General features: G+C 42.1%; 1 protein-coding gene across 1 annotated transcript in view; it reads left to right on the top strand.

The window, feature by feature from the left end:
* The window catches only part of adcy2a (adenylate cyclase 2a), a 223,558-nt gene that overhangs the window by 96,218 nt on the left and 101,055 nt on the right, over positions 1 to 26,285 (top strand). The window contains exon 4 of the mRNA XM_056286380.1: positions 23,458 to 23,607. Within this exon, the coding sequence (XP_056142355.1) occupies positions 23,458 to 23,607 (150 nt within the window). The remainder of the gene's footprint in view (positions 1 to 23,457; positions 23,608 to 26,285) is intronic.

Raw genomic sequence — 26,285 nt, 5'->3', positions numbered from 1 at the left:
GGCAAATGTAAACAGTGTCAGACTGTCATATGGGATGGATTGAGTGACAGGCCTGAGCTTGAGCCGAGGCAGTGTGTGGGCAGTGTTGAAATAAACTAGACAAGAGCCCCGATACAGAATTGGCGCTGCACTGGCTAAACCTTGAAACAGATAGGCCTAATATTTCTCAAGTGTCCCTGATATTTTTGCTCATTATCATTCACTAGTAGCCTACTGAATGTTGCAAAATATGTAATACTGGTACCGATCACCAATTTACCCGCCACACCAGTAGTGTAGTGGATAAAAACTAAAGTCTCTGGAGTAAATTCTTTGGGTTGAAATCTACATGTATGCAGCAGAGGCCCCTGCTCAGTGCCTGCGACTCTGTTATGACTGCTGGTGGGTTTCTTCCTGGGCTCATCACCTTCATCATGGACTGAAAAAGTGGAACACGTTATTATCTCTGGTCTGCTCCTGATCTGGTGTTAAACCACCTACTCTGACTACTGGTACGCAATGATAAAAAAAAAATTCTGGTTCTCTAAAACTGGGATTGAAATGATGGAAAATCCATAATTTCTGGAACCCTAAGTACTGGTACTGAATGATGTACATATATAAAGTGCCTCTCAGAATTATTTATGCAGTGGTGTGGCTTTAAAAGGCCAAACCCCTTTCTCAATAGCTTCAATATGTTGTCTATATTTTTAATCTAATAAATTCTTGTTTCGTCTAAGTTGGGGTCAAAGTCTAGTAACAGAAATTAACAGTGATCCATTTGTGGTACATTACACCCACAAAAAAGGGTAAGCTGTGAGCCTCATTTTGCCATGTGACCAATTAATAAGGTGACAGACAGAAAAGTCATGTTAAATTTTTATTTAACAGTAGTCAAAAGTGAGGCGACTTTCGGTCAGTTATCTCATTAAGCTGGTCACATGACATAAGGCTAATAGTTTACCCTATTATATGGAGTGCTTCAATCGTCCTCCTGATTTCTATTACTGCACTTGATCTGTGACCCCTGACTTACAGAAACATGAATTTGTTAGATTAAAGAATTTAGACATCATTTTGACACTTCAGAAAGGGTTTTGAGCTTGAGAGATCATGAAGTGAGCGCAATTTTGAATAGCTTGCGCATGGGGCTGCCTACCAGTATGTAGGCAATATGGCACCCGTGTAGACAGTTGGCCAGATTCTCACTATAGGAGGGTTTCCATGCAATGCCATCACAGAGATGCGTGCGCAACTAGGGGGCAGAAAGCAGCTACAGTGCAGAGATTTTAACCAAGATAGAGCTCAGATACAGCAGAGATGACGCACAGTTGTTGTGCAATAAACAGCACAAACTGCCACAAGGATGGGTGGAAAATCTTCAACATTTTCATTGTTGAACCACTTTGGTAGCTCTCAAAAGATGAGAGCTATCAAAGCAGTTTTGCCATCTGGCTGTGCACACACCCAGTAATGTTTTTAAACAGGAGACCCGTCTATACACAGCACTGGATAACACCAAAGGCAGTCTGGTGGAGGCCTCGCCTGGCGTTGACTATGGTGTTTTTTGTGTCGTCGTGTGGACTGCGAGGAGGTGTGTTGAGGTTGTCTGGCTGGGAGAGCTGGCGTTGGATCGGCTGGGGAAGCCTGGTCTGCTGTGTCCGGTGGGCCCAAGGACCACGGCCCATGCCTGGAGCTGTGCCCGAAGAGGCAACACCGAGGGCGATCCGACAGGATGCCGAAGCGGGGCAGGCTAAGCTAACTGATAGCCCATTCAGACAGGCAGTTCCGACATCCTGGCTGCCGTTTGTTCCCTTGGGCATTTATTTATTTTATTAGTTTGGATATATGTGTTAGTATGTGTTAGTTAGTTAGTTAGTATGTGTGTTGGATATATCTGTTAGTTTAGTTAGTTAGTATGCATGTTCTTGAAGTTCTTGTGGTTTGTGGATATGTGTTTTTATCTTTGTGTTGCACTGCTGTGGGCTGGGGGAAATGCTGCTTGTTTTATTTCATGTACAGAAGTACATGAAATGAAATGACAAATAAAATGTCCCTGATTCCTGATTCATTCAAACATCCACCCTCATACACATGCATAGAGACAGGGAGAGAAAGAAAGACACAGAGATTGCTCCTAAGTCTTTAAAATAAATTGGTATATTCAATAGATTATTTTAAACACATTGGCTAATTGTTTTTTTCTCTAACTTATCAAAGAAATGTAAACGTAATCCATTATATTTAGTACATCTTTACAGCATGTCTATGAACCACTCAGGGGTTCTTACGCGAGAGGGAGACGTGCTGACGACGTCACTCTGTCCAGACCATTTTACATTACATTGTTGGCTAAATTTACTTCTGATGAACCAGTTCGCTTATTAAACAGCCGAAAGGTTTCCATGTAATCCCGGTTTTTATGGATGTCGCAGTTCTAGAAGTTATTCTGCATGCATTGCACACAATAGTGATTTACTGCTACTGAAATACGTCTTGGAAGATCAAATATTGAAAAAGGCGCGAGGAATGAGCTGGCACTTGAAAAATGTCTTGATACGTAGATGTCTGAACATTACAATTTACTATGCATTTACATATTTAGGACTGCAATGTCCATGGAAGATGGCTCAGATGCAGAAAAGATGGCTAAGGGGTGATTATGACAACAATAATTACCTCCACACCATGGCTGCTGTGGTATTTTCATCACAGCAGTGTCTCCAGGGCATGATGTCATTTGCTGCTGATTATAGGGTGTTCTTGTTTGTCAATCAAAAGTAGAATTGAGATGGATTTTATGTCATGGCTCAAGTTATATGTACATCCTTACTGGTTTGAAATGATATACAGAGATGCGGTATTATGTAGAAGTCACCGAACTTTACGCTTGGAGATATATCTCTAGGAGTTTGACCTCCATGTCAGTCAAAAAATTTTGAAAAACCTTGGGTTATAATGGCAACGGTTGGATATCAGATAAAATTGTATGTATGTACTGTCTTCTATTTGGAAAGATTTACAAGTTTTTTTCCCAATTTTTCTCCGCAATTGTACCCGGCCAAATACCCCACTCTTCCGAGCCATCCAGGTCGCTGATCCACCCCCTCTTCCGATCCGGGGAGGGATACAGACTACCACATACCTCCTCTGATACATGTGAAGTCGCCACCCGCTTCTTTTCACCAGACAATGAGGAGTTTCACCAGGGGGACGTAGCACGTCGGCGGATCACGCTGTTCCCCCCAGTTCCCCCTACCCACCGAACAGGCGCCCCGACCGACGAGAGGAGGCACTAGTGCAGCGACCAGGACACATACCCATATCCAGCTTCCCACCTGCAGACACATTCAATTGTGTTTGTAGGGATGCCTAACCAAGCCGGAGATAACATGGTGATTCAAACTGGCGATCCCCAGGTTGGTAGGCAATGGAATAGACCGCCATGCTACCCGGACACCCCCAGATTTATTACATTTAAATAACATCTCTTACACAATTAAATGATGTTGCTCTTAAAAGGCAGGTCTTAGGTAAACAAAGTCTTTCATTAGTGTGTGAAATGGCTGGGATGAGAGTCAGCACCTCCAAGTCTGAGGCCATGGTTCTCTACCAGAAAATGGTGGATTGCTCCCTTCGGGTTGTGGATGAGTTGTTGCCTCAAGTGAAGGAGTTCAGGTATCTTGGGGTCTTGTTCACGAGTGAGGGTAGGATGGAGCGGGAGATTGACAGGCAGATTGGTGCAGCATCCGCAGTAATGTGGACGTTGTACCGGACCGTTGTGGTGAAGAAGGGGCTGAGCCAGAAGGCAAAGCTTTCAATTTACCAGTCAATCTTCAATCCAATCCTCACCTATGGTCATGAGCTTTGGGTAGTGACTGAAAGGGTGAGATGGCAGATGCAAGTGGCTGAAATTAATTTCCTCCATAGGGTGTCTGGGTTCAGCCTTAGAGATAGGGTGAGGAGCTCGGACATCCAGAGGATGGAGCCAGTTGTGATGGTTCGGGCATTTGATTAGGATGCCTCCTGGGCGCCTTCCTTTGGAGGTTTACCAGGCACGGCCAACTGGGAGGAGAGCCCGGGATAGACCCAGAACGCGCTGGAGGGACTGCATGTCCAATCTGGCCTGGAAACGCCTTGGGATCCCCCAGGAGGAGCTGGAGGGCATTGCTGGGGAGAAGGACATCTAGAGTGTCCTACTTAGCTTGCTGCCACCGTGACCCGACCCTGCAAAAGTGGCTGAAGATGAGAAAGATGAGAGAGAGTCTTTTCATTAACAAAATGTTAACTCATGCATGGACTCTATCCTTGATATTTAAGAGAGTTTGAGGTATAAAAATGTATATACACATTATGAATTTAAATCTTTTATCCAACACTGTTCAGTCTGCACAATCTGTTCCATCACGGCTGTGTAATACAAAGGGAAAATATCCCTGTTACTATGTGGATGATGGGTAAAGTAGTCAATCTCAGCATGTTGCACATCTCTTCCTCCTCCATAATATTAATAAATAAATAAGGAGATAATTAAATGGAAATATAAATTAATAAATAAGTGCTTCCTTTGTTTTGGTTACTGGATAGAAAGTACATTCATTGGACCGGCAATGCATCCTTGAACGAGGGCGGTTCTAAAACTTGTTTCACTGCCACAGTGTCTCATCATTAATTCATTACAGGACTCAGACTCTATTTAAGGTTGATCTAAGAGAATTCCACATGCAGCAGACTCCCTATGCCTTGAACAGGCGCTCAATATTAGCCCCTCTGTTCAGCAGGCAGTGTGACATTTGAATCTAAATGAAAGTCTTATTACCTTTGCTGACTTGAATATTACATATATTAAATCTTTAATTGCTATTTGCATATCTCTTTTCAGAATAAAAACACATCATGAATATATAATGGAATTGAGTTGAGAACTGTCATAGGTTAAATGTTTTCATTATGTCTTTAAAGATCAGGTCTTGAACTGCTAGTCTTACGGTCTTTTTGTTTACCAGCTGAAGCATTTCACATTTTTGGTACTTCTTTTCTGCTTTTCGTTGTCATATTAGAGCCCATCTGTAGCCCCGTGGTTATTTACGCATCTTCTGCCCCCTACCTTTCTGCTGTGTTCCTCTGCTGTGTTGCCAAAAGGTCATTAAAATGAGATCGCCGTCATGATGACGTCTCAGATTAACGGCTTCCTAGTCATGTGGCCAATATACGATTTAGCTTCTCTTGAATCCACCAATACTGCACTTAATTTTACCTTGCTTATAACTGAAATGGGTGTGCAGGGAGCAATGACTGTTCTAGAGGCTAAGCTGACGCTTTAAACCACTGTGTTTCACCACAGATAGCGTAATTGACACACTTATTACCGTGTCTGATGAATCAATGTCTGAAACAAACTTGGCAGTTGAACACTCCGCCCATTTATTGTTAGTGTCCATTAAACTGGAACGTATTTCCATGACAAACAAACAGTAATATCCAGAACCACAAGTAACGACTGCAGCAACATACTGCCTCAGCATGTGTATCTGGGTGTGTGGTCAAAAACTATTAACCTTTCGGGCAGAACACCTGACCAGACAAAGACTGGTTCCTATTTATACAATTGAGCACTAATTGGCTCCTACACACCAATCCTCTAATTGTTAGTGGCAGACACACACTGCAATTCAATACAAAACAATAGAGGAGCCAAATGTGAAAACCTCAATTACCATACATGGAAATATAATTAACATAGTTCAATCTACACCTCTTGTACTAAACAAAGTTTAGTTACAGGTCTCTCAATAATATTGTTTTTGGTCTGTAAACTTTACAGAACACACCAGGCCCCTTTTGTCAGGAAAAACTTCCAACACTTTGCCAAGAGGTCAGGAACCACGTGGAGCTGAAGAGTCCATGATGACTACAGCATGTCCTGCAACTAAGCTCCTTTTTCTTTGGTTCCATTTTTGTCTCTCTTGCAGCAATGGCAGGTACTCCCAGACCCATTGCTTCCAAAACAAATCAGAGATGTATGGAACTTGTCTCCATCAATGTTTCACATACATGTCAGTGGGTTCAAAAAGTCCAGGTGCCAAAGCTGGTTTTCCCTTTGATAGAGGAAGATGATTGGCTGTGAGAGGTTCCAAATCATTTGGATTGTCAGACAACTTGGTTATTGGACGATCATTAAGAATTGCTTGTACTTCACACATAACTGTGTGAAGTCCATCATCGTCCAACATCTGTTGGTGCAAGATTGAATTAAGAACACATTTTACTATGTGAATCATGTGCTCCCAAACACCACCATGAAGAGATGCTGCTAGTGGATTGAAACTCCATTCAACTCCAGCTGGAATAAAAACGCCTTGAATCTGCTCATGATATAATGCAGTGAGAGCCTCTCTCAGTTCTCTTTTTACGCTGATGAAGTTGGTTCCATTGTCTGACTTGATATGGATAACCTGACCTCTCCTGCTGATAAACTGGCGTAAAGCACTTATGCATACATCAGTCTCCAGCAAGTTTGCTACCTTCAAATGAGCTGTTCTATGCCAAACAAGTAAATATCCTGCTGTAACATTTGCAAGTTGTTCTGACTTTCTTTATTTCCACAGGTCCAAAATAGTCCACTCCAACAATGGTAAATGGAGGTAGATCTGGGATAATTTTCTCCTTTGGAAGATCTGCCATCTTTTGCGCCATAGCTCTTCCGTTACAGGCGTCTGCATTCAGATATGATCTTCCTCACAGCCGAGTTGGCGTTGGTTATCCAATACTTGCTCCTCAGGGCAGACAGTGTATGGTTTCGACCACTGTGACCTAATAGTTGGTAAATGTACTTGAGGATAAGCATGGAAATATGCTGATCTTTGGAGAGGACGAGTGGATGTTTTACGTCCAAAGGCATTGCTCCTCTACTTAATCTCCCTCCAACTCTTAGGAGTCTTTCTTCCCAAATCGGATCCAGCTTGTAAATGGAACTTTATCTGCTTACTCTTCCCTTTTCAGATAACAGGGAGGATATTTCGTCCTGAAACCTTTGCTGCTGACAATAGCGAATGATAGCCATCTTCGCTTCCAACAGGACTTTCGGTGCCAAAATGTTACTGCTGGGTGTGATTGTGGCTTTTAGTCTTTCCACTTGACTAGCTTGTGCATTTCCAGAAGCCTTCAAACCCTTTCTCCAACGACTGAGCTCCAACAATATTATTTTCAGCCTGAGAAAGCAGGCCACTGACACTCTGAGCCTCTTCCAGTCTGAGAAGTAAAACACGAGATGGTCAGTGACATTAAGTGAATCATTAACAATGAAATTCACAAAGATGTCCTTCCTGACCTCTGGATCATCAGAGTCCACTATGACATCACTGTCATAATTTGCTGGCCACTCTTTCTCAGACTTCCAAAGAAACCTGGGAACCTCAAGCCAACTGTGGTTCTTTAGAAAGTCAGGCACCTTCATTCCTCTGGATGCAGCATTGACTGGATTGTCTTTGGAGCCAACGTGCCTCCATTGAGAAGGGCTTGAAACTTCCTTGTGCAACTTTGGGTTATTCACAAACGTCCTTCTTAATCCAAGTATCTTTTGCTTAGCCACTACAAAGTTGTTTGGTAGGAAGACATTGGGCTTCTTAAGCGGAAACTTCAGGCAGTACCTCTTATCCTGCAGTGTTGCTGAGGAGTCCATGATTTCCATAAATCTGAAGTCTTCTCTAGACATCTCTTTGTCCTCTGATGTCTTTTCATTAAAGTAATGGCTATACTGATTTTTCAGCATGAGCTCCAAGTTAGATGCAGAAATTATATTCACCACAACAGAAGGAAGTGCCGTGTCAAGATTGCTGCCATTTCCATTTAACGGACCATTGATGACCCATCCCAACACTGTTCTTATAGCATATGGGCCATCTCCACAGGTGTTGACAATTTCCCAAGGTTCCAATATCTTGGGAGCATTGGTTCCTATCAACATGTCAACATTAGCATTTATGCTGGGGCTATGAACCTTGAACAAATAGGCCACCTTTCAAGTCTGCAGCAGTAGCGATGTTTTTTGCAGTGACTGGCATTTGCTTCTGTGTGAGGACCTCTGGGAGAGGATAAAAGTTATTTCCATCAAGACCAGACACCTCCATCCCAAATAAGGAGTATGCTGGAACCTTTTCCTGTCCCATAGTTTTCAAGAGAAAATTAGTTATTTTTCCTGTAATATTCAACTTGTGCATGAGATCCTCTGAACAGAATGAAGCTATACTATCAGGATCCAAAAATGCATAGGTCGGTATGACCTCACTTCCCTTAGTTGACTTGACCTGCACTTGAACACTGGAAAGAATACAATGATCCTTTCCAGCTCTCTATGCCCACATGTCTGAGGTACAGTTGATGGTTTAGAGCCTGGTAGTTCATTCATTTGCTCGAACTCCACATTTTCCTTCTTGATATGAAGCACAGTGAGATGCTGTTGATCACAAACCTCACAGATCAAGCACTAATTACAGTCACGGCTTGTGTGTTCAATACCTAAGCATCCAAAACAAATTCCTTTCTCCTTTAGGAGGCGAATCTTGTCTCTGTGCTTTTTACCTTTAAATTGTTGGCATTTCTCTAAAAGGTGAGCACGTGAACAGCAATAACAGAGCAAGCTCGGTTTCTTTGAGCCATTTGTCATAGTTTTATCCTCAGCAGAATCCATTGGTGTTACTTTAGCAGCAAAACTACTTCCTTTCACTCTGTTCTTTGACTGTAGCTTAAACATGTTGGGAGGTTTTAAGCCAACTGTAACTTGAGATGCATCCTCAATATTTCAGAAAGGATTCTCACATGCTTCTCAAGAAATACAACCATGTCAGTGAAATGAGCCCTGTCATTGGAGGCTTCCATAATGTCAAGACCTTTAGCCCGCCACAGTTCCCTGGGTTTGAATGGCAATTTAGAAACAACCATTCTCATATTGGTTGGCATATCCAACTCCTGCATGTAATGAAGCTCTTCCATTCCATTACAACATCCATACAAGAATAAAGCACAGGCTTGTAGGGCTTTGACATTGTCAGACTTTATTGTTGGCCAAGCTAAAACCTTTTTCTGTGTATGCAGTAGCAATCTTGTACTCGTTTCCAAAATGTTCTTGTATAAGACCCTTTGCCACAATGTAGCCATGTTCAGGAGCCATGTGCTGGCAGCTATGAACCAATTCCTTTGGCTGTCCTCTGGTGAACTGTTCCAAGTAGTACAAGCAGTCGGCTCTGGTTTTGTCCTCCACTCCTTGTTTAAATGCTTTAATGAAAGCTTTATATTGAAACAGATCTCCTTCAAATATAGGAATGTCTCGTGTTGGCAGAGACATTAAGCACTGCTGGTGAACAAGGGCAGCTGTTATCTCATTTTGCTCGTGCAAGATAGTGACAACATCTCCAGATGGAATTTAATCATTTTGTTGATGATTTATATGTTGCCTATTACTTTGATTTGCCCAAGCAGTCGTTGCACCAGGTTGCAAAACTTGTGGTGATTCCCAATGGTGTTGATCATGTGTATCAACCTCTCGGTTTGATGCACTTGAAACCTTGCCTTTCAGTTGCTTTGGTTTGACATCCATTGCTGTCTGTTTGCTCTGTGCCAATGACCACTCCTTTTGCTGTGTTTTCCATGCTTGCGGCTCATATTCCTTTGCCATAGGGTTAAGAGTGTTGCATGGTGCCAGTCTCCTCTTTTCCTTTTCAAAATAAGAGTTAATGCCGTTTGTCGCTGCATGAGAGGAACATTGTCCATCCGAAGCCTGCAAAACTGCCAATCACCGTAGTTTCCCGTGAGTTTCACTAATCATAGCAATCCCTCGCGCAAACCATTGAGCCATACATCACCAAACTCATTACCTTGTTTCTGGTTGTGAAGATGCAGACATGTGCGCCACGAATGTCTCACATTTGCCAACTAAAATTGCTGCCAAAGTTCATGCAAGGCAATGCCCTGGTGCTCTGCAAGCGGGGGTAAACTGGTTTGTGGTGGGACACAAATGATAATGATCAATTGACAAGCACTTTTCTACCGCAAAACACACCCGGAGAATGGCTGAGATGAATGGACAACAGGCAAGACAAATCACCATGACAGAGGCTGTTGCATCCAGATCTATTGCAAGTGCGGATAGAATCAAGGTGAGTTATATACACAGCGTAGGCAGAAATCACAGTGTGGGTGAACACAGAGAAAATTAGGTGGGCCTAGCCCGTCCAAGACCAGTCATACTTCATAGGTTCTAAAACGAATATGTTACCCAAAATAGGCCATTACAACTATACTTGCCTGAATGCAACACAGTTTAATCACCCAAGGCTTATACATCACCAGAGGTAACGCTACAGGTTCAAAGATGAACATTAACAGCATCACATAGGCTGGCACGGCAGCCACATAGTCACACACACACACACACACACACACACACACACACACACACACACACACACACACACACACACACAGCTGACAGACGCAACAGCATCAATAATCATTATCTATGGATAGAGGCACACCAGCACCAACATGCTCAGTAACGTTAAAGACGACACTTGAACATAACCTGGATCGGTGGCCACATAAACCACACGTGCGCGCAGCAACACCAGCCTAAAATCCAGGTGTACACCCAACAGAAAACTTTACCCAGAAGATGATAATATTGAAATAGGCAATAGGCCACTACAGTCCAAAATTGTAAATGAGCTTACTTTTGATGCTTACGGCAGGAGGCGATGGGGCTTGGTGTTGAACACTGAAATTATTTCATTATAGTCCAATGATTCAGTCAGTTCTCTTTCAAAGGACAGCAGGGAGAAAGAGTTCAGTCTGTAGGTCATCACTGATGCCCTGGTACCGGTTTTTATCTGACCGACAGTGGAAAAGAGTCTTTCAAGAGTACAACTGCTGACAGGGAAATTGCTGAATTAGCAGCCACATACATGTCATTACTACTTGGCACCTGAGAAACTGGTACAAGCAGTAGGTGTCTGGGTTGAGAATGATGGCTGAATTTGAACTGAATTGTCTTCCTTTTTGAAAGTTGAGGTGTGGAATATTTTGAGGAGTATAATGGGAAGAGATGTTAATATATTGTATGGATATAGTAGAGAAGAAGAGTTTGTTGGTGGATTTGCAGAGGGGAGCACTTTTGTTGTGATTGGGGAAGGAGGGAGGGTAATGTTGAATTTTAGTTAAACAGTATACTGTGTGTGGTATTTGTGTATTTTTTGTGTGATTTCTTTATTTTGGTGGTGGGGGGGGGGGTCTGTAGTCTGGAAGCCATGCCAAGGCCTACAGGTTACCTCACCATTTTCTGTTTTTGTCAACCTGGGTTGTAATCTTTAATTCTGTAGAGTTTGACGGGTTTATAAAATGTTTTATTTCACCATTTGTTTGGTATATGTGTGTTATATTTTCAATGTTTTTATTTCTATACAGTAAAAGAGGGGAACAAAATTATCTCCCTCCTGCTCCTCATGACATCTTTTTGTGACAAACTTAAGCAAACCATTTTGTTTCATACAAATCATGTAAATGGTAAATGTGCCATTATGGAAGCGTAACAACCACCTCTGCCTGAGACCAACTTATCACATGAAACTTATCACGTTATAACATGAAACGTTTTATGTTAAAACAATAAATTATCACGTTATAACGTGAAAAACATCTTGTTATAACAATGAACTTTTCACGTTATAACATGATACTGATCTTTTTTTTTTTTTCTGGTGTGGCAGCAATGCGCTGCCATAGTTTTGCCATGATTTTTATCTTGAGCTACGATATAAGCAGCTAGCTAGTGGAAAGTAGGCTTCTGTTCTTCTCTGCAATGTGCGGGCTGTACACTGAGTGAAAGAGGAGGTGCTGCTCACAATCGGACATTAGGGGAACACTGTCACTTTCTTTTCAATTAATTTCAATAGTGTGAGAAATAATAGATAATATTAAGATTTTTTTTAATTTGCAGTTATGATTATGCTGATAGTGACACAAGTGTTACTTCTTTTTTTTTTGCATCACAGTACAAAATGTTCTCTCGAAATGTATGTAACACTTGTGTCACTATCTTACACTGGACCAGATCTAGACTCTTAAGGAGTGGTTGAGCAACAAAATAACAGACCAGAGACTGGGGCTACAAAATGGAAAAAAGCTATCAATTTAATAACAAAATAGTGTAAACTCACTTGAAACATGAAAACTATTCAGAGCTATGTGTCACACATTCCTACATTTAGATATACTTAAATCCCTGGTTTGAATCCCTTTTTAATTCCAATTAAGTTGTTTAGGTTCAGGTTTCTAATAAGTTTAGTCAATTATCTATTTTATATTTTCCAATTAAGATGAGACCCGGTCTATATTTTTCCTAGAATAACAGTCTACTTTATCAAGCTAGACCTATTTTGTTTCAGTTATTTTATCCTTTGAGTTAACTCTTTTTAGTTTCAGGTGAATCAACACTCTAAAATCCCTTTTTCAGGTAAGTGGACCCTTTGAGATTAAACCTCGCAGGAAAAACCATTCAAATTCACCATTCAACTCAAAACATCAATATACTGTCAGTAACATTAACAATTTAACCTTAATAAATGCAATATTACACTTAACAAGGTATCCCTTTCTTTTCAGTTCAGTTCAATGTCAACAGTTCAGTTCAAGTCTCACTCTGAGTGAGGTCTGATGGCATTCAGACAGGGAATTTTGCATCTTTTTATTGCATCACAGTACAGAATATTCTCTCGATTTGAGTGATATTTCTACAGTTTGCCCATAATAATATTTGTAAACAAAGGGGCTAAGAAGAAATGGTAAGATCCCGTTGAGATCGCTTCTGTGCTGTTTCGGGACAAATGGTGCCTATTCCACCACTGATAATGCGTGACATTTAATACTCTTTATTGTTGATTTGGCCGGATTAACTCTCCGAAGCTCTGCATTTTTGATAAATGAACACAGATTTGAATCAATTGATTGAAATGAGACAATCTTCGTCGTGGCACCATTGAATTACTGACAGCACGCGATCACCGGAAGCGCCAGGTAAACAACAATGGTGGACGTGCTTGCATCTTTGTCTTTTGTGACATAGAACAGCTCATTGGTACTTCTGTAGGATCTCTATTCTGTGGGGCCAGCGACCACCATCTCAGTTTTATGTGAATTTAAAAGCAGGAAATTTAGTGACATCAATTTTTTCACCACAGACGAGCGGGCCTCTAAATTAGTCATTTGAGTATGATCACCAGCCCATATAGGCACATGCAGCTGAGTATCAACTACATAGCGATGGAAATGTATTCCATGACTGCGTATGGTTTGGCTAAGAGGTAAAATATGAAGAGAGAAAAGTAGAGGGCCAAGAACTGAGCCCTGAGGTACACCATATTTAACATCAGAGAATTTTGATGTGATATTATTATATTAGAGACGCTGTGTTCTTCCAGCTAAGTAGGACTTAAGCCAAGGGAGAGCTAACCCAGAGACATCAAAATTACAATTTATTCTCTCTAATAGTTTACAGCGATCAATGGTGTCAAAGGCTGCACTGAGGTCCAGTAGTAGAACACAGAGGTGGAATCAGAGTCCATAGCTAGTAAAGGATCTTTCGCCACTCTGGTCAGAGCATTTTCAGTGGAGTGACAGTCCCTGAAAACTGATAGGAAAGGTTCATATAGATAGTTTTCTTCTATATGAGTCAAAGTTCGTTGAAACACAACTCTCTCTAGTACTTTAGAAAAGAATGGAAGATTAGAGACTGCTCGATAGTTATTAAGAGACTCTGGATCAAGGTGTGGTGACTCAAGTATAGGATTGACCACAGCTGTCTTAAAACTGGTGGGAACAGTGTCAATAGTAAGTGATAAATTAATAATGTCTAGCATTGAAAGTCCCAGGAAAGGCCAGCGGTTTTTAAAAAGTCCATCCATCCATTATCTAAACCGCTTATCCTGCTCTCGCGGCGATGCTGGAGCCTATTCCAGCAGTCATTGGGTGACAGGCGGGGAGACAACCTGGACAGGCTGGCAGGCCATCACAGGGCCCACACACACACACACACACACACACACACACACACACACACACACACACACACACACATTCATACCTAGGGACAATTTTTAGTATGGCCGATTCACCTGACTTACATGTCTTTGGACTGTGGGAGAAAACCAGAGCCTCCGGAGGAAACCCACACAGACACAGGGAGAACATGCAAACTCCACACAGAGGACGACGCACCAAGGTTGGACTACCCTGGGGCTCAAACCCAGGACCTTCCTGCTGTGAGGTGACCACGCTAACCACTGCGCCACCATGCCGCTGTTTTTAAAAAGTTTTGCTGATAAAGGGTCAAGTAGATAAGTAGTTGGCTTAGAAGCTGACACGAGCTTCGTCAAAGTATCGATAGATAGTCTCAAAAGCTGTAACAACAGGGACTATCAGTGACTTATTGTATAGATATAAATCTGGTAAGACCAGGATCTGCAGGAGTAACTTGAGTGGAATTAATTTTGTTTATGAGCTCATTAACCTTATTGCAGAAAAAGTCTAGAAAGTCATGGGCCGTGAATAGTGAGCAGCTAATCAATGGCTACTTTTTAGTAAATTTAGCTACAGTGTCAAAGAGAAATCTGGGATTATGTTTATTAATACTAAGTCATCCCCACATGTTTCAAGTCTACCACCATTATACCAGTGCCAAAGAAGTTCCCTGTGTCCTGCCACAATGACTACCGCCCCATTGCACTGACTCCCATCATCATGAAGTGCTTTGAGAGGCTGGTCATGAAGCACATCAAGTCCAGCCTCCCCTTCACTCTGGACCCTCTCCAGTTTGCATACCGCACTAACTGCTCCACAGAAGATGCCATAACCTCTGCTCTTCATCCAGCCCTGTCCCACCCGGAGAGAAAGAACAGCTATGTGAGGATGTTGTTCATTGACTTCAGCTCAGCTTTTAACACAATTATGCCACAACACCTCATCGAAGAGCTGAGCCAGCTGGGACTTGAAAACCTCCCTCTGCAACTGGGTGCTGGACTTCCTCACGGGGAGGCCACAGTCAGTGCAAATTGGCAAGATCACCTCCAGGACCATCAAACTGAGCACCGGCATGCCACAGGGCTGTGTGCTCAGTCCTTCTCTTGTTCACCCTGCTGACTCGAGACTGCACAGTATCATCCACCTCCAACCTCATTATAAAGTTTCCTGATGATACCACAGTGGTAGGTCTCATCAACAACAATGATGAATCATCATACAAAGCGGAGGTGGCTCAACTGGCGGTGAGATGCAAAAACCGCTACCTAAATATGGGAAAAACTAAGGAGGTCATTATTAACTTTAGAAAGACCAGCACCCAACATACCCCTCTGACCGTCAATGGTATGGACGTGGAGAGAGTCAGCAGTGTTAAGTTCCTGGGAGTTTACATCACAGAAGACCTCTCCTGGTCCTCACATGTCACTGCGCTCTCTAAGTAGGCCCAGCAGCATTTGAAGAAGACGAGTCTCCCCCCATCCATCCTCATTACATTCTGCAGAGGCACCATAGAGAGCATTCTGACCAGCTGTATCACTGTCTGGCACGGAAACTGCAAGGCCTCCGACCGCAATCCCTACAGCGGAAAGTGAAGACAGCTGGAAAGATCATAGGAACTGCTCTCCCATCCATCCAGGCCAGGCCATCTTTGATGCACGGTGCACCTGGAAGGCTCTTAGCATCGTGAAGGACCCCACCCACCCACCCACCCTTCCTACATCCACTTCACCCTCCTACCCTCTGGCAGGAGGTACTGGAGCATCCATGCTGCCTCCACCAGACTATGCAACAGTTTCCTTCTTCAGGCTGTGAGGTTCCTCAACAGCCTAAACACTTAGACCTTCCATAAAATGACTTTTTGACTGTCTTCCTCACTGTCCATGTCAGGTGTGCTTGTGATGTTTAGGTCTGTGAAGTAATTCTTGTTTTTAATGCAGTTTTTGTTTTTAATATTTATTGTGTGTTATTTGTTTTTATGTGGCACTGAGGTCCTTGTGAAATGTAATTTTGTTCCTTTGTATGACTGAGGCATGCATATAAGGCGATGACAAATAAAAGCAGCCTAAGTGTAAGATACGCTGCTTTTGCAGCAGCTAAAGCATGCTTGTATTTCAATAAATACTCATGCAAAGATAGGTAAAAAAAACTTCTAATTTTGATTTTCGCCACTTACATTCTAGTCTCCTGCAGGCCCCCTTAAGTGCATGTGTCTCATCATTAAACCAGTGTGTAGGCCTCTTTAGTCACCTTACTCTGGTAGTGAGCGGTGCAACTGAATCGAGGAGACTAGAGAGAGCCACATTTAAGTCACTAGTTAAATTTTCAACAGAGTCAGTATCTACAGTGAAAGGAGCCAAGAATTCAAGCAGCTGCAGGCCAAATGCAGCTACAGTGGACCAATGTGGCGAGTGGCAATTACATTTGTGCCGGCATTAACAGGACAGGCCAATAATCCTTCAACTTTAATGAGAAAATTATCTGACACAGCAGATGTTGTTGGCAAGACATTCAAATCAGAAACAGCTATCCCTTTAGATAAAACCAAATCAAGGGTGTTACCAATGCAATGAGTTGACTCTTGAACAATCTGGGTGCACCCAAAAGTATCAACAAGCACCAGAAAGGCTTTACTTAGAGGATTGCCAGCCTTAAATATTGAAATCACCAAAAATTAGAATCTCATCAGGATGAGTAACAAGACTTGACACAATTCTTCAAGAAATAGTGAGTAAGGGCCAGGAGGTCGATAGCGTATCACAATCTGGACTAAGCAGAATCTGTTTGTGGTTGCAGGAGATGGATTTAGAATAAGAGCTGCAACAGATTGGAATTTAGATTCAAGTTTAGAAGTTAAATTGAAAATAGACTTAAATATCAAGGCGACACCCCCGCCATGTTTATTTGCCCGATCTACATGGGCATAAGTATAGTCAGGTGGGGAATCTTCATTTAAGGGAAGAAAAACATTTGGCTTCAGCCATGTTTCACATAACTTAATCATATTAAAACTATGTTCAAGAATTAAATCATTTATTAGTAAGGGTTTGGTAGACAGTCTTGTTGAAGTGATCAGTAGTAGGCAGAACTTAAGAGCTACCAGTAGAAGAAATATTAATTGAAATTAGACACCTTGTGTTATTAGTTGACGATTTTGAAGACTTTCACTTTGAACGATGTGTGGTCACACTTTTGATAACATTACATGTATGGTTCTGTAGATTATTAGGTACTTTGTTGCACATTTCACCACCGCCAGTGGTAGGAATGATCACTAGTTTATTGTGATTCACACATTTAGGAGAGGAGAGCTTGGGAGCAATACAGCAGGGTAAGGAGATGGTCTCAATGTTATAAACCAAGCTGTCAGCCTGATAATCTATATTATGAAAAATTCCTTGACTTAACCTATTAACTAAACTAGCTGAATCCACATCTGCACAAGGTTTAAACCTAGCAGGCTCTCTGATCACCTGCAGCCTTGAATGATAAGCCCCTATTGTCAAACTACACATAGACTGGTATATGTATTGCTTGACAAAAGAGCAGTGCAATCCCCAGTAGGGTCAATGCCATCTGCTTTCAGCAGGTAAGGGCAGCCCCAGAAAGAAGGCCATTTATCAACAAAACCAAATCCCTGTTCATTACAGTAACAAGCCAGCCAGCGGTTCATTGAGGTGAGCCTGATGTACATCTCATCATTACCCCTCACGGGTAAGGGATCAGAGACAAGTTGATGCCGACACATCTTTCTGGCCAACTCAAGCATCCAGACTAGGCTGGCTTTTGTGATCTCTGATTGCTTCATCCTAGCATTATTAGTGCCGACATGAATAACAATGTTGCTGAAAGTAGTGGTGCTGTGTGCCTGGGTTCCCTGATCTCCCTCCATGATGCAAGCACCCTAAGATTGTCCTCTATGTCTGAGACTCTGGCCTCGGGTAAACAGTGAACCAAGGCTGGCGAAGGTAATCTGATCTTGTGGGTAATTGGGTCTCCCATCAATAGGGTGCGTTGCTTTACTCTGTCGACAGGAGCAGGAGAGGCACGCTGGCTGGTAGGACTACCAACAGGGCTAGAGAGGGGCGAAGACCAATTGGCAGTCAGGAGAGGTGACTGCAGACCAGGCCACACATCTGGTGGCTTGCTCTTGCGGGCCTTCCCACACCAGCAAACAGTGACAAATTCCACCACATCTACTGACGAGGCTGAGCTAGTGCTAATGTAACAGAGATAAGAATTACATTTTATAAACTTGTTGAAGTTCGGCAAAATATATTAAATTATTGTTCTTTGTATATTGAGTTTCTCTTGTGCTCCCCATATTCAAACCTGGCATCTTTCATTTAGCACCTCCTAGTTGTGACGGTTGTGGTGAAGTGCATTACATAGCAACATCTCTGTCCCTTCTTCACATGATGGCGACAGAATTGGGTGGGGGTTGAGCTGACAATATATGACCACAACATCTACCTGTTCATTTTGCCAGAGTTGAGTTGTGCAGCAGCTACCCTGAATTCAGAAGACTGCTGTGGTTTCTACAAAGTATAGCCAGAACAAGGGGGTTACACTAACAATAGCAGGTCTGCTGTCAGGCCCGGGGCTAAGGCTATCTGTAGTGCCTGTCACATCCAATGTAATCCTAGCTGAAATAAACTAATCTAACTCATGGACAGGTCTCTCCAGAAGAGACAACCTACACTATATGGACAAAAGTATTAGGACACTTGACCATTACACCTGCAGGAGCTTTTATGACATCCCATTCTAAATCCATAGGCATTAATATGGAGTTGGTCCCCCCTTTGCAGCTATAACAGCTTCCACTCTTCTGGGAAGGCTTTCCACAATATTTTGGAGTGTATCTGGGAATTTTTGCCCATTCATCCAGAAGAGCATTTGTGAGGTCAGGCACTGATGTTGGATGAGAAGACCTGGCTCACAATCTCCATTCTAGTTCATCCCAAAGCTGCTTAATGGGGTTGAGGTCAGGGCTCTGTGCAGGCCAGTCAAGTTGTTCTACACCAAACTCACCCAACCATATCTTAATGGACCTTGCTTTGTGCACTGGGGCACAGTCATGCTGGAACAGAAAAGGGCCCTCCCCAAACTGTTCCCTCAAAGTTGGAAGCATAGAATTGTCAAAAATGTCTTGGTATGCTGAAGCATTAATGTTTCCCATCACTGGAACTAAGGGGCCTAGCCCAACCCCTGAAAATCAACCCCATACCATTATCCACCATCTACCAAAATGTACAGTTGGTACACTGCATTCAGACAGGTAACGTTCTCCTGGCATCTGTCAAACCCAGACTCGTCCATCAGACTGCCAGACAGAGAAACATGATTTGTCACTCCACAGAACACGTTGCCACTGCTCCAGAGTCCAGTGGCAGCATGCTTTACACCACTCCATCTGAGGCTTGACATTGTGCTTGGTGATGTAAGGCTTCCATGCAGCTGCTCGGCCATGGAAACCCATTCCATGAAGCTCCCAGTGCACAGTTTTTGTGCTGATGTTAATGCTAGAGGAAGTTTGGAACTCTGCAGTTATTGAGTCAACAGAGCGTTGGTGACTTTTACGCACTATGTGCCTCAGCACTCAATGACCCCACTGTGTGACTTTACGTGATCTGCCACTTTGTGGCTGAGTTGATGTTGTTCCGAAACGCTTCCAGTTTTCAATAATACCACTTACAGTTGACCATGGGATATATAGCTGGGAAGAAATTTCATGAACTGACTTATTGCAAAAGTTTTATCCTATGACAGTACCACGCTTGAATTCACTGAGTTCTTCAGAACGACCCATTCTTTTACTAATGTTTGTAAATGCAGACTGCATGGCTAGCTGCTTGATTTTGTACACCTGTGGCAATGGGTCTGAATGAAACGCCTGAATTCAATGATTAAGAGATATGTCCCAATACTTTTGTCCATATAGTGTATCTGGAACTGTGGAACTGTCACCACATACCATCGTTTTAACAAGGTTGCTTTGACTGCAAATGCAACAGAGCTAACTGCTGAGCTAGGCTAAGCTCGAAGCTAGTAATTTAGGAATGAGAGGCTGCCTACTAAACACATGTCATTTGAGAAAGAAAACTAGAAAATCGAGTGATAAGTGAACTAAGCACAGAAAACAGCAAAATCAGTAGGACAAAAGAAGAGGTTAGGGGCAGAATATAGAGAAGAGAGAGTAAGAATAAACAGCAGTTATCAAGCTCACGAATCTGGAAGCCTCACGAAGCCAGAAGCCAGAAACTGCTGGCAGTGATGAGCAGTGAGGAGAGAACAAAAAATCATAACTAAGGCCCTATGATAAATTTAGTCAAATGACAATTAAAATAACAATAAAATAAAGTTTTCTAAACTAGGAAACAACATTAACCATCGCCTATTTTGTGACATTGTTGCACCAAGGAATTTGTGTGCCCAACACGCCAAAGTATCCTAATTGACTTTTTTTTTTTGGCATTGTTTCCATGGTGGTGGCATGTAATTTTATCACATTATATGCCACCACCATGTATTGTGATGTTAAGAGGCTGTGGTTATTTCACATATTTCTGTGAGATCAGGTAGAGAAAAATATTCACAGAAAAATAATAAAGACTAGAGCAAGATTGTTTAAATTAATTACAGCTCTGCTCATGGTTGAGCGCATTGTAGGAAAGCAAGAAATTAAACGGCAAATATATGAAATATATGTTGATTAGAAATACATCTGTGATATGTCACAAACAAACATAATCCAGGAGGAAAAAAAACATGTTTCCACGTAAAAATAATTTGAGAATGCAGTTTAGTTGTATGGGAACGTATTTTTTAGGAGACAGGCTTGACTGCAGTGACAGCAGCAGGTTTTGTGTGCCTGTACCCATTTGTGCACCTATGCATGTCAATCAAATCTTACTTTATTCAGACGCATAGGTAGGTCCATATTTAAGAGAAAAATACAACACAGGACAACAACACAAAAATATAGTTAACAGCAGTTCACAAGTCCACAATGATTAAAACCTATACAAACATTTGTTCCAATGTTTCCAGAAACAAGAGGAGTACCTTTTGTCACTATGTGTAGGCTCAGTTAAGAGCATTATAATTACATTCTTTGAATCAATTAATCAACACATAAATTTGTACATATAATTCCTCAACACAGCATGAAAAGTGGGAACATTACAAGTCACAAACATGTGACTTGCACTTGTCCATCTTGGAAGCTTGAGCAAGATTCTGAATGCATCAGTATATGCTACCTGCAGCTTTTTCATTTTTTCTTTGCTATAATTTCACCACAAGTGGGCTGTATAGAGTGGAGTATGGTAGGCCCTAAAAAGAGCAGTTTTAACCTGATCTGTACACATATCAAATTTGCATGCCAGCATATTGGCTTGTGCATACAGTTTGCAGCACTGGATCTGCACATCATTGTCAACACATAAATCATTCCTGATGATGTGACCCAGATATTTTACTTTGTTCACCACATTTAGTGCTTGGTCTGCCAAGAAGAATGAAGGAAAATTTTGCTTCTGATCCTCATTGGTTTTAGCAATCACGACAACACTTTTTTTTGGTCAAATTTAATGTCATGCTGTACACCATAACTTGAGCAGACGCTGAGCAGTTGCTTTAAGCCAGCACTATAAGGGGACAGTATGACTAAGTCATCAGTGTACATCAAATGGTTAATAAGACTATCCCCCACCATACAGCCAGTCTTACACTCTTTTAACTATTTAGAAAGATCATCCATATACAAACTGAATAGAACAGGCGGCAGTATTCTACCTTGTCCGACTCCATTGGTAACTGGGAAGGGTGCAGATATACTCTTACCCCATCTAACTTGCATGGTTTGATATGAATACCAACAATGCAAGATCCTTATCAGATAAGATATGTCGGTGTATGAATTAATATCTATGGTTATGTGCTCTGTCATCACTAATGTGTATGCATGTTTATGCTCGTCTCTCTGTCTTGTCTGTGTCCCATCAGTAGATATAATTATATCTAATTTAGTTTTTTTAACATGAGAAGTAAGAGCCATTATTGTTGATTTCACATTTTGAAAAGTTTAACCTTAAGTGTTACTTCTCCTGTGTTGTTCTTGCAAAAGCTGCCCACACCCTCGACAAGTAAAACGCAGAAAAGCTACAAACAATCCATTACCATAAACTTCTGTGAGCTAAAATGTCATTTTTGCAGATAGTGTCAATAATTTTGAATTCTGTTAAGAATTATTTCTGATAAATTCCTTGCTGGTGTGTCCTTTCTGCAAAAGGGCACCAGCTTATTTTCCTGGCATGGTTAAGTAATTCTACTGGGCAAATTTATGTTTTGGAAAAAGAGAGATAAAGCAAATGCAAAAGGTTGCAGAAAAGATGAGAAAGTCGACATTGTTGAAGAGAAAGATATACAGAGTGCGTAAAAGATAGCAACAAAAGGAAGGAAAGAGGGGTGAATGAGTTTATGTGGGAACAAATAGTCAATGTAAAGACTATGAAAATCCAGAAAGAGAGAAACAGCATGTGTCAGTTTGCCACAAAATATTCAGGTCAAGGTTATTGAAGTCTTTATACATTCATCTCTCATTATAGGAACACTTTCTATTATAATAGATTCTATAATGGAGCTGGTTCTACAGTAATTCCGTTGACAATACATGAAATGTGGGTGAAATATAAAGCACCAATTTATGAAGCAGTGCCTTGCTTTGTGTGGTTCTCTGTAGTAATAGTGGGCTAGTGAAGAAGGGATGATTTGGAGCACATTAACCATTTTGTCTCATTGTTTAAACAATGCAAATGACCTCCATCCCCCCTATCCGTTATTGTCCATAGAATTTATAGACTGCTTGAATGCTTATCAAAATTATTTTAAAAATCAAAATCCTGACGTACCATCTCCACCATCCAGCAAACCAGTACACTATGTTCAGTATGTTCCACCAATAAACTGTGTATCCAAGACGCTTCAGGAAGCAACTAAGAAATACAAGGAGGAGCACTGATTTTCTTCAGATTGGAGATCATTGGGATCTCAGACTTGTGTTGGTTACTGTAAACCACCACCAGCCATATTCTGTCTTATATATTTTCCATAGCATACATGAAGGACGCTTATCCATAAGAGATCAAGAGAGCAGGTCACCACAAAATCACCACAAATGAGCCATGAGATTACACATAATCTGCATTATTTGTTGTTCTTTTTTATGTAGCACATTTCCACTGGTTTCATTTCAGTGTGGAGACAATGTAGAGAAGTATGAAGTGTTCTGTGGCCAGTATGTTTTCTCAGTGAAGTCAATTTGTTAGATTCGCTGTTGGCTGGTGAGGATGCATTAGGAACCCATCCATGTTAATCTAATTTTGATTCCCTTCTCCTTTTCCACTGCAGATTTTGGCCAATATTATTATTTTCATCTGTGGCAACATGGCGGGGGCATACCACAAACATCTGATGGAGCTGGCACTGAAACAGACCTACCAGGACACATGCAACTGCATTAAATCTCCCATCAAACTTGAGTTTGAGAAGCGCCAACAGGTACATTGTTCAGTAACCATAATGAGCAGTGAGAGACTCTGACCATGAGGGCAATTGTGAAAGAATGACAGTGATAATGATCAATATACACTCACTGGCCACTTTATTAGATACACCTTGCTAGTACCGGGTTGGACCCCCTTTTGCCTTCAGAACTGCCTTAATCCTTCGTGGCATAGATTCAACAAGGTACTGGAAACATTCCTCAGAGAGTTTGGTCCATATTGACATGATAGCATCACGCAGTTGCTGCAGATTTGTTGGCTGCACATCCATGATGCGAATCTCCCGGTCCACCACATCCCAAAGGTGCTCTATTGGATTGAGATCTGGTGACTGTGGAGGCCATTTGAGTACAGTGAACTCGTTATCATGTTCAAGAAACCAGTCTGAGATGATTCGAGCTTTATGACATGGCGCGTTATCCTGCTGGAAGTAGACATCAGAAGATGGGAACACTGTGGTCATAAAGGGATGGACATGGTCAGCAACAATACTCCGGTAGGCTGTGGCGTTGACACGATGCTCAATTGGTACTAAGGGGCCCAAAGTGTGCCAAGAAAATATCCCCCACACCATTACACCACCACCAGCAGCCTGAACCGTTGATACAAGGCAGGATGGATCCATGCTTTCATGTTGTTGACGCCAAATTCTGACCCTACCATCCGAATGTCGCAGCAGAAATCGAGACTCATCAGACCAGGCAACGTTTTTCCAATCTTCTATTGTCCAATTTTGGTGAGCCTGTGCGAATTGTAGCCTCAGTTTCCTGTTCTTAGCTGACAGGAGTGGCACCCGGTGTGGTCTTCTGCTGCTGTAGCCCATCTGCCTCAAGGTTCGACGTGTTGTGCGTTCAGAGATGCTCTTCTGCATACCTCGGTTGTAATGAGTGGTTATTTGAGTTACTGTTGCCTTTCTATCAGCTCGAACCAGTCTGGCCATTCGCCTCTGACCTCTGGCATCAACAAGGCATTTTCGCCCACAGAACTGCCACTCACTGGATATTTTCTCTTTTTCGGACCATTCTCTGTAAACCCTAGAGATGGTTGTGCGTGAAATCCCAGTAGATCAGCAGTTTCCGAAATACTCAGACCAGCCCGTCTGGCACCAACAACCATGCCACGTTCAAAGTCACTTAAATCAACTTTCTTCCCCATTCTGATGCTCGGTTTGAACTGCAGCAGATCGTCTTGACCATGTCTACATGCCTAAATGCATTGAGTTGCTGCCATGTGATTGGCTGATTAGAAATTTGTGTTAACGAGCAGTTGGACAGGTGTGCCTAATAAAGTGGCCGGTGAGTGTATGATTACATCAAAGAAAGTTGGATCAGTTCATCTGGACACAGTGTTTATTGACAGAAACGTTTCATCACTCATCTAAGTGACCTCTTCAGTCTAAACTGACTGCAGCTGTCCCCACCCTTATAAATAATACAATGGCATACTGACCGAAACCAATGATTGGTTTTATATGCAAATATGGGTGTGACCATTAACTAGAGTTTCAATGGCCATGTGTACTATTCAGAGGATTGGGGAATAGTTGCAATCACAGCATTGTGAGATGGTGGCAGATGCACCCTTACCCCCCCCCCCCCCCCCGTTCAGGGATGGTAGTTCCCTCTTAACATAGATGGCCTCTTTGATGCCCCGTTCAACCCAGCGTTCCTCCCTATCAAAGATGTGCACAGCCTCATTCGTGGAAGAGTGGCCACTGGCCTGTAGACTGTTGAGTCTTGACCTGACGTGTTATTTCTCCTGTGTTGTGTCATCCTCTCGGCCAGCATCTGTTTAGTGTCCCCAAAGTACAAGTCATGACAATCATCCTGGCACTTAACAGCATACACTATATTGTTCTGTTTGTGCCGGGGGGACCTGATCCTTGGGGTGGACCAATTTATGGTGCAGCATGTGTTGGGGTTTGAAAACAACTGAGATGTGGTTTTTGGAAAACACGTGTCTCAACTGTTCCGACACTCCCACCATATACGGAATCATCACTGGTTTACGTTTAGGCAGCTGTTGTCCTTCTGTTTTCTTCGATTGGCTGGTGCAAAAAAATAAAAGTTTAAAAAAAATCTCTTTCTTGCACTTTTACTTTAGCACTGGTTTTGCTCTTAGATGCTTGTTTAGATGCACTTATGACCTCTGATAACTAGTAGTTCTCCTGATTTCCTACATTAAATGCACTTATTGTAAGTAGCTTTGGATAAAAGCGTCGGCTAGATGATTGTAATGTAATGTAATGTAATGCACTGTTTGGGCGTCTTCCTGGCTTTGACAAATGCCCAGTTAGGATAACCACACTTAACCAGGGCCTGTTTAATGTGAGATTTCTCCCCTGGTCGTAGTACATCTGTCACCATCTTACAATGCTGTGATTGCAAACATTCCCAAATACTCTGTAAATAGTACACATGGCCCTTGAAACTCTAGTTAATGGTCATGCCTATTTGCATGTGAAACTGATCGTTGGTTTCGGTCGTTATGCAACTGTATTGTTTATAAGGGTGGGGGTACCTGCAGTCAGTTGAGACTGAAGCAGTCACTTAGATGAGTGATGAAATGTTTCTGTCATTATACAGTGTCCAGATGAACTGATTCAACTTTCTTTGATTTTCTTACCTGGATTATTGAGCATTCATAAAGACATGATTCCAGTAATGACGATGA

The sequence above is a fragment of the Lampris incognitus genome, chromosome 9, assembly GCF_029633865.1.
Source record: "Lampris incognitus isolate fLamInc1 chromosome 9, fLamInc1.hap2, whole genome shotgun sequence".
Taxonomy (NCBI): Eukaryota; Metazoa; Chordata; class Actinopteri; order Lampriformes; family Lampridae; genus Lampris; species Lampris incognitus.
This window is presented reverse-complemented; position numbering and strand designations above follow the sequence as displayed.